General features: G+C 36.2%; 1 protein-coding gene across 1 annotated transcript in view; it reads right to left on the bottom strand.

The window, feature by feature from the left end:
- Positions 1–1,283: 1,283 nt before the first annotated feature.
- SLC17A8 (solute carrier family 17 member 8) overlaps positions 1,284–9,298 on the bottom strand; it is a 25,647-nt gene continuing 17,632 nt past the window's right edge. The window contains exons 6-12 of the mRNA XM_015818159.1: positions 8,738–8,824; positions 8,480–8,616; positions 6,433–6,582; positions 5,463–5,595; positions 4,692–4,802; positions 2,688–2,815; positions 1,284–1,622 (exon numbers count right to left, since the gene is read on the bottom strand). Coding sequence (XP_015673645.1) covers positions 1,284–1,622; positions 2,688–2,815; positions 4,692–4,802; positions 5,463–5,595; positions 6,433–6,582; positions 8,480–8,616; positions 8,738–8,824 — 1,085 coding nt within the window. The remainder of the gene's footprint in view (positions 1,623–2,687; positions 2,816–4,691; positions 4,803–5,462; positions 5,596–6,432; positions 6,583–8,479; positions 8,617–8,737; positions 8,825–9,298) is intronic.

Here is a 9,298-nt window from a genome sequence, read left to right as displayed (position 1 = left end):
AGATCTGAGGGATGCATGCAGACCATGGATGTGACCAGGACAAAAAAAATAAATGATTTAATTTACATTAAATTAATATTAATTTAATATGTTTTTAATCAGGATCCCCTTCGATTACACTAAAAATTCTAATTTAGTGACAACTTTTGTGTGGCTCAAAGGGCTGCATTCAGGACTTGAAGAAGTCCAGGATTTTAGGTTTGCCTCAACGATTTCAACATAATTGGATGATTAATTATGCTAACAAGTTGATCTTCATTTATATTTGTGCCTCATTTATTTTTGTATGTAATTTTAGTTTGAAGTTGTAATGTGATAGTCAGATGGGATCATGGATAAATATTTTAACAATAAATTTGTAGATCTATGATTGTGAACCAATGGCATAAATATTTTTATAACAGGCATATATTTTTGGAGATGGCCCAAAAATATGTATCTCATTGGAACTGATAACATAAAGAGTGAATAAATGGCAAAAAAATATATAGCAGGCTTTTTAAAGCTGCACCTAAACAACCACTGCATGTATTCCTCATTTAATGACCACTTGTTCAGCAAGTGTACGACAGCACAGTAAGATCTGTTGTTATGTCTAGACTTTGTACTTATGGCCATTGCAGCATCCCTACAGTCACATAATTGCAGTTTGCAACCATCCTTGCTGGCATCCCATGAGCAAAGTCATTGGGGAAGCTGGCAGGAACCTGGAAGTTGTAGTCATGTGAGGTCCTCACTTAATGACCTTCATGGTCTTCATTTAACAACAGCAACTGGGACTGCTGGAACTGCAGCAGCGGTGTGGTCACATAATTTTTCAACTTATATGTCATTTAACAACAGTTTCCAGTCCCATTAACAATTAGCATTGTTAAATGAGCACCACTACCTGTATAGTATAATTTCAAGTTAAACACAGTGCACCGTCCATTGTACATTACTATGGAAATGAACTAATTAAAAAATTCTGCTTATAGGATATTTATGTGGTCATAATGTTTGAGTCATGACTACGATGCATTGCTGAAGAGTGGTGTATTAAAAATATCATTAGTAACAAAGCTCCCGGTGTTAAAGGACATGGCTTTGCAAACCCAAGGGCTGATCACAGACACTGCACACATCCGATGTATTTTTATTAATCCATTTCCTGTAACACAAACTGAAAATGATTATGTCTTATAGCCAATCATTTGGCAGGATTAACCACAATAATATAATAAATACAGAGAGAGCTTGCTTTTATACACCGATGCTAATGGTCACATAAACCATGAACACATTTACAATGAATCTTGAAAGTTTCCATTTTCATATTGGTAAACAGTCTGTTCTTCGACATTGTGCCTCACTCCCTTTTCCTTCGGCAGCTCTTTCCTTTGGGCTTCGTCATGCTGAACGGTAGCGCCGTATGTTTTCTTGGTGTTAACAAAAGTATCACTGTTTAGTTCAGTCTCTTCAGCCAGTTCATCTTGTTCAAGTATTCCACATTTCTCTTCATTCAGACTTTCTGGGTCAGCCCATTCCTGCTTCTCACCAGAAGCAAAGATAGCATAAAATACCACTCCACTATAATGGACTAAAGCAGCTATTAGAAAGACATTTTGCCATTCTTCACGAGTCTAAAGAAATGACATGGGACATATTTTATATAGATTAAATTTGTATTCCATTTTCCCACCAGAAATAACATTAAAAAATAATATGTTAAGAAAACAACAAAGCTGTAGTTAAAATATTAAAACTCAGGAACTAAAAACTTATCAAATAATATAATAAATAATATCACTTTAAAGTAAATTGATTTTATCAGCATGATCTCTTTGGAGCCAAATAAAACTATTTTTAGCCTCTGGGCTACTTTAGCAGACAGAATCTAGGAGCATCTGCATAAAAGGCCCCTTTCTTTTGTTACTATCAACTATGGCTGTGATAGTGGAGGAACCAACAGTCCTGATGGCAGGAAAATGTTATATTTCAAACCACAAAAATCTTGCAGCTCTGAATTGATCCTGGGGACAAGCAAGTAATCAGTGACGCTATTGTAAAATGAGAGTCACTTCCTGGGGCTAGTTAATAATGTAGCCACATTTCGAATCAGCTGAAATTCTGAAAACATTTCAAAGAGAGCCCAATGTAAAAATGTATTGTAGCTTGAAAAGTAGGGGCCTTATAGTGGCCACTGATATCTGCAAGAAGAACTTTATTACTGTACTAGTTTTGTGCAAAAACACACACACACACACACACACACACACAAACTCCTGACCAGCACTGAAATCTACCCTTCAGGTTCACTACTGAATCCAGGAGTGTACCCACATTGCAGATTTGAATTTTCATGGAGTTTATAATCTCATCCAAATGTGGTTTATTTCCTGTTCCTAATCTGACTAGATAATGTTCAAATGTATCTTCATGTTTACATTAAGAGTTATGGGAGAAAAAAATGAAGATCCTATAGCCCGAGTTTCCCAATACCTTTTTCTGACATTGCTAATATCTTAACTCTCTTGCAAGAGTAATGTTCATGCCAAAATCCACTTGCTGAAATAAAATCTCATATCCCCATCATGTTTTTCAAAATGACCAGGAATGGTTTGAAATTAGTGAAACTAATGATGCTTTAAAAACAATAGCTGACTGCCATGCATTTGAAAGCCATTTAGGAAAAAATACATAATTACCTTATGTTTTGTCATTGCACCAACAATAAGAGGGCAGACCATTCCTGACAATGTCCCCACTCCATTAGAGATGCCCATGAGAATGCTGGCATACCGAGGTGCAATATCTAAATGGTTGACGTTAAATCCTGTAACACAAAATATAACATCAACAAGGTGCATTCTGTCAGCATGAGAATGATTCAAGCAGCTTTAAATACAACTGCTTCCTTCTTGATCATGAATGTACAAAGCCTCCAAGACCTCACTGTCATCTGGAATTTGAGAATTTCAAACATGGTTACCAAATAAGACATAAGAAAAAAGGGATTAAATACCTTAGGGCTAATTGTGTTAATTAGATTTAATTTAATGTCAATGTAAAATTAATTAAATATATTTTAGTTTGGGCCCAACCCTCATCTTATTTTTTGAAGTGTGGACTCTGTGCACAGCCCTAGTTTCTCAAAGAAGGAAAATAATAAGTAAAGCGTAGAAAAAATGATTATTTTGAAAATAAAGCACTGAAAAGATCATAACCTCTTATATTTCATAGATAATTCAAAGGTTTTAACTATTAAGATGAAATTATATTACTGGTTTTGAATATTTTAAATACATAAATGATATAACAAACATATTTAAATAGTCAATCACTTACTATAGCATAATCGTGCTTCTTTTTAATTTTTATGAAGTAAATTTTTCATTAGAAATTAATCAGTTTACAAAGCCATTTAAGAATGTCAGAATAGCCTTTGGCGAAATGGGTAGCAAACAAGTTTGATACTAGATAGATAGATAGATAGATAGATAGATAGATAGATAGATAGATAGATAGATAGATAGATAGATAGATAGATAGATAGATAGATAGATAGATAGATAGATAGAGATATTGCACAGGTGAAAACAGTGGCAATTTTGAAGATAAGGGAGATGAGATAGATAAGAGTTTTGCAGAGAAAGAAAATGTTCTTCAAATGTTAGTTCTCCAAATACCAGTTATAAAAGAAGCTCAATAGACTGAATAATTAGTATTAATAAGAGAACAAAAAAGGCCAGGTCACATTCATGCAAGTCATGTAAAGTTCAAGGCCAAGATTAGGCACAAATATTCAGGGTGTGAAGGGGCAGAAACTGAAGTTTCTAGCTGACAGCTGGTATAATAGCAGAACTCAGATTTCCAATCTAATTAATATTCACATCTACTGATCCTATTACAAATTTAAGTGAGTCAATAACTTGGCTTAATGGCCTTTTTGTTATAATCTCTACTAATTATAAGTTTTACTGGATAGGTTTTTCTGTTCTGTGGAATTCCCTCTCCCCTATTTTGTCTCTTTCCTAATTTCACTTTTGTGTTAGAAATTATACAAGCAACTGGCTTCAAAATGGTCACTGAATTGGTAGGAATAGGCAGGATTACATTTGCAAATAACTTTAGCCTGCTTTTCAGTTTTTACCATTATCAGTTCTCTAACACGGAACCTATGTATACAGATTTTCAATTCATTATTTTTAGCATATTAAAAGGTGGCATCAAAATTGGTTAGTTTGCCAAACAGAAAATTTGTTCTTTAATGACAAATTTTTAAGGCTCTGTATGTACAAAAATGTTGCCTATAAATTTGCAATCAGTTTTGCATTATACACTGTACATTTTCTCTTTTGAGTTAAAGTTAAGGATCCATCCCAATAGGATATCCCATATCACTACTTTTAAAAATATGCCTTTTTCTTTTGTACCAACAGTGTTTTACAATGTTGTCTGAATTAATTAATTAATTAAATTTCTGTGCTGCTTATCTCATTAATACAGCAACTCTGGGCAGCTTACAATATAATAAAAGTTTAAAAGTACTAAAAACAATTAAATTAACATAACATTAAAAATTAAAATTAAAAGTTAAGAACCAAGATGATAAGCAGCCTAGGGATGAGAATATAGAAACAGGAAATAGCAATAATAATCCTGCTGATACTAAAATACTTCTACAATGTGTTTAACAGTTTATGTTTTACCTGAAATAGCAAATCCACTAAAGCCTACTGCTAAAACCAAGAATGAAATAGCCACACCTCTAGTGTGAGAATATCCAACCACCAAAAGTAAAGTAGCTTCCATCCCAAAACCTGCAAAGAAAATGTATGGAGAAGATTAATAATTCTTCAAAATACACTGCTTCAAGAAGTATAAAATATTTATTTATTTTAGATGTTGTTTTTATTTTTTTCTTTAAAATTAGTTCCAGACCCTAACAACATACTGATTGGTTTCTAGTTTTTGCTGCTTTTTATAAAAACACCATGCCTCTCTCTCTCTCTGTGCACATATAGGTGTTCATGGGCATGATGCATGAATGCCAAGTCAGGTTATGGCACTGTTTTTTATTATTATCATTCTTACATACATTGTTTGATATTTATAAATTGCTTAGAATTTGTAAGGTTAAACCAACATAAAATTCAATATTTCCTTCCTTCCTTCCTTCCTTCCTTCCTTCCTTCCTTCCTTCCTTCCTTCCTTCCTTCCTTCCTTCCTTCCTTCCTTCCTTCCTTCCTTCCTTCCTTCCTTCTATCTGCAGGCCCAACAGATTATCTCAGAAGGAATGAAACTTTTAGCAAAAAAAGCTGTCCCTCTGTCCTCATATATTTTGAAAATTCAACCCCCTCTTTCAATGTACAATATACAAAATGCTTGAGATTTTGCATTGATTATACTTTTTAAAAATCAGCAAATCAGTCTGATAGTTAGATAGTAACATACAAATCAAATATAAGATCTAAGCATACCTCCACAATTCATGATTTTTCTGACAGCAGTAGTTGTTAAAATTCTGCTGCTGCGCAAAAAGTCAGCCAGTTGGCCTCCAATGGGTACAATAACAGTCATTACCATGTGTGGAACTGCAGATAAAAGACCAACCTGGAAATAAATACATACAGTGGAAGTCACGTGACCAAAAGAAATACATTTTTCTCTCAATGTCTGAAATTAATTAAATGAATATTTGAGGAGCACATGATTCCTTAGCATAGATGATTTTAGTATATTTTGCACTAGAGAATTGAGTTGACAAATTTCCATTTGTCATTGGTTATTACAAATTATGGTGACATTAATTACCATAAAAGGAATTGTAAAAGTGATTGCTGAAAAAATAGCAAAGGCTGCCCAATGGAAACAGCAGGCAAAGGGATGTAACTCAGAAATCCTATCTAGTGACCATGCCCTCCTATGTCTTGGATATGGTTTGTCACCAACAAAGTAAATCTTCTTAATTTTCCAACACAATTAACAGGTTTATTTGAACATTTGCTATAGATAAAATTAGTGTCAAATATTATACAGGCCTCCAGTTTGAGACTCAGTACTAAAACACCAACAGTTCAACTAAAAATATACAATGTTTGTATACATATGCAATATGCAGTATGTTGGTAACAAACACCCAAAGAATTTAAGGACTGCCTCCAAAGACAGCTTATAAAGTGCTGTTATAGAATGTACAAGTCATTGGATAACAAAACATCATTTGTATCATAGGACTATTGATATACAGATTAGCTTTTTTCTCTCCCATCAAACAGTCCTTGATTTTTATTATGTATGTCAAGCAGCTGGCACTGACTAACAGTGAGCTACATGAAGAGAAGATTTAAACATGCCAATTTATTCAGTATAAGCAAGCAAAAATAATTGAGAACAATCAGCAAGTTACCTTCAGACCTTTAGAAAAATTCCCTGGGTTTGTATTTTTACCTTACTTATTGCAAATCCAAAGACTTCTTCAAAATAAGCAGGCTGACTTATGAGCAGCAAGTAGAAAGTCCAGCTTCTGCAAAAATTTGCCACAACAATTGCATAAACTGGCATCGAAGTGAAAAATTGCTTCCAAGGGGTGCTAAATCTCTGGAAGAGAGAATGCCAAAGCTTTTTAGAATGATGGAAGGTCGTGGTTCAACTGGGTAATGTTAGGCATCAATTTAATGTTCAATTTGTCATTCATGTGTATTATTTGGGGGAAAGCTTTTTCACTGTAGAAAACAATATTTGAAAAACAAACATGAATAAGTAACCTCTCTTTTTGTTATTTACATAATGAAAAAGAAAAGATTCTGCAGCAAGCAGCATCAACCCCACTGTGTTCAGCATGTCTTAACCAGCCTGGGAATCCATGCTCCACCCCTTTGTTGCTGTCCTCAAGCAGACATTTGAGACTGGCAGGCTGGATGGTCTTGGACTATGGCTCAGAGATGCAACTTTAATTCCACTACTAGCTGAAAGGCACCTGAAACTTCAGTATCCCTGAAATCACAACTGGTGGGGAAGGAAAGGCATTCTGATAGAAATAGCCCATCTGCTTTATAGTAAGCCCTATGCATATTTATGGAATTTAGATTTAATCTTTCTTTAAAAAAATCATCGGAATTTAATGCTAAAATGCAAAGTTGCTCCAAACTTCCTTTTTATATAAAGAGCCAGAGAAAAATTTTAGAAGTCTTTTTGCTACAAGCTTAGAAATAAGAAAAAAGCATTGTTCCCAAACCTGTTTGATTTATACCAGTGATGGCGAACCTTTTAGAGACCGAGTGCCCAAACTGCAACCCAAAACCCACTTATTTATCGCCGGGTGCCAGATGGGCATGGCTCACTGGGTGGGCGTGGCTGTGGTGGACATGGCAAATTGGTTGGGTGTGGCCAAGGTAGGCGTTGTCACCTCAATGTTGCTCGTGGGGAGGGATGCCTATGGGAGGTGGGCAGGGTTGAGGGAGATTCAGGGGGTCTCTGGAAGATGGGGTGGTAGGCAGGAGGCTTGTCCTGCGGGGTGAGGTGAGGCAGGGTGGGGGTGCCATTGTTATAGGGCAAGGCAAGGGCTGGGGCGGCGGATGCCTGACACCATCGGCCCCCGCACACAGAGACCAGCAAGCGCATGGGAGCTGATGGTGTCTATCAGCAGCCACAGCCTGCCGGCTCCTCAACTGGTGCACTCTGGGGTTCCGCAGCCCGCCACCAGCAGTTCAAAGAAGCCGCCTCTGAGCTGGACAGCTGGCTGACAGCTGAGGAGGCGATGCAGTGGGTCGTGCCCGGGAAAAGGAGAGCATGCCAGGCCAGGAGGGATGGGATGGGGGAGAAGGAAACTAGCCATGCCGGGATGCAAGTGGCTGATTGAAGAGGGACAGTTGCCATTTCCGGGGCATGGCGCGCTTGCCCACAGAGAGGGCTCTGAGTGCCGCCTCTGGCACCCATGCCATAGGTTCGCCACCACTGATTTATACCATCTTATGATTTCAAAAACTTGGGATGAGAGATGGGAGACTGAAAACTGTGCCCACATCTCTTTCTCTCTCCCTTTCCATTTATGTATTAAGAATATTTCTGTTGCTGAATCTAAAAATCACATCAGGCAAAATCTGGAATGTCTAACAAAAGGCTTCAGGGTCAAAGTACTATCGCCTAAGCATAAATTAGGATATTAAATCAACAAGCACAGACGTTCAGGAGTAAAATTATCGGGGTTAGAATCTTCACAAACATTTAGTTAGTCAGTGGTGGGATTCAGCCAGTTCGCACCAGTTCAGCAGAACCAGTAGCTAATTTTTTGTTGCCCAGGCCCAGAATGGACTTCCAGAAGCGGCATCCACACACAGAACCGATTGTTCACATATTTGAATCCCACCACTGGTTACAGTAGTGACAAAATGCAACAACAAATTTGTTGTTAATTGATGTTTTCTACAGTAGTTGTGGACAATAAAACATTTCCAAGAGAGGGAAAAACTATGAAATGAGGCTACAAATAACTTACATTGGTATTGATTAAGTTGGCTCCACCTATGCTAGTTTCTATGTAAATTCTTTCCTCAGTACTTATTGTTGGATGAACAGCTGGGCTCTCATAAGCTTGCAGCAGCCAGAACATATACCAGATTATCCCAAATATTCCTTTAAATGTAGAATGAAACAGGATTTTGTCAACCAGTCAAAATATTAACAAAATATTTGTCAGCATTATTTCAACACATATTGCTTCATCTATGATATTTTTCTTCACTTGGCAACTTACCATATATATAGAAGACAGATGACCATCCTATATATTGTACCAATACACCTGCAAGTGGCATAGCAACTACTGCCCCAGCATAAGAACCTGCAACAAAAGCCACATATATATGGATCAACAGCTATGGTCCAACATACCTAACCCATTATATTCTGTTTGGAAGAGCACTACATTGTTAACTAAAGTTTTATAAGCTCAGAGTTGCTTCAATAGTGAGATGAGTTGCTTATAAATGTAATAAATAAATAAATAAATAAATACACCCCATTTTGCAGTAGGAGAGATGAAAACATTGTAGAAAAGTGTTGGATTCATGGATTCTTGTATTATGGAACACACTTATTATTTATTAATTTATTTATTTATTATTAATTTAATTTCTATACCGCCCTTCTCCCGCAGGACTCAGGGCGGTGCACAGCATATTAAAACAGATACACATATCAATAAAAATAAATAAAAACCCCTCTAAAACCAAATTAAAAACCAAATATTCGAAGCTGTGTTCCAATTAAAATTATACTTAAAATCGTCCCTAAATAAAATCCTCCTTAGGTCAGG

Source organism: Protobothrops mucrosquamatus, unplaced genomic scaffold, assembly GCF_001527695.2.
Source record: "Protobothrops mucrosquamatus isolate PMUCROS unplaced genomic scaffold, P.Mucros_1.0 scaffold687, whole genome shotgun sequence".
NCBI lineage: Eukaryota > Metazoa > Chordata > Lepidosauria > Squamata > Viperidae > Protobothrops > Protobothrops mucrosquamatus.
Note: the sequence above shows the minus strand (reverse complement) of the source record. Positions and strands in the feature narration are given on the sequence as shown.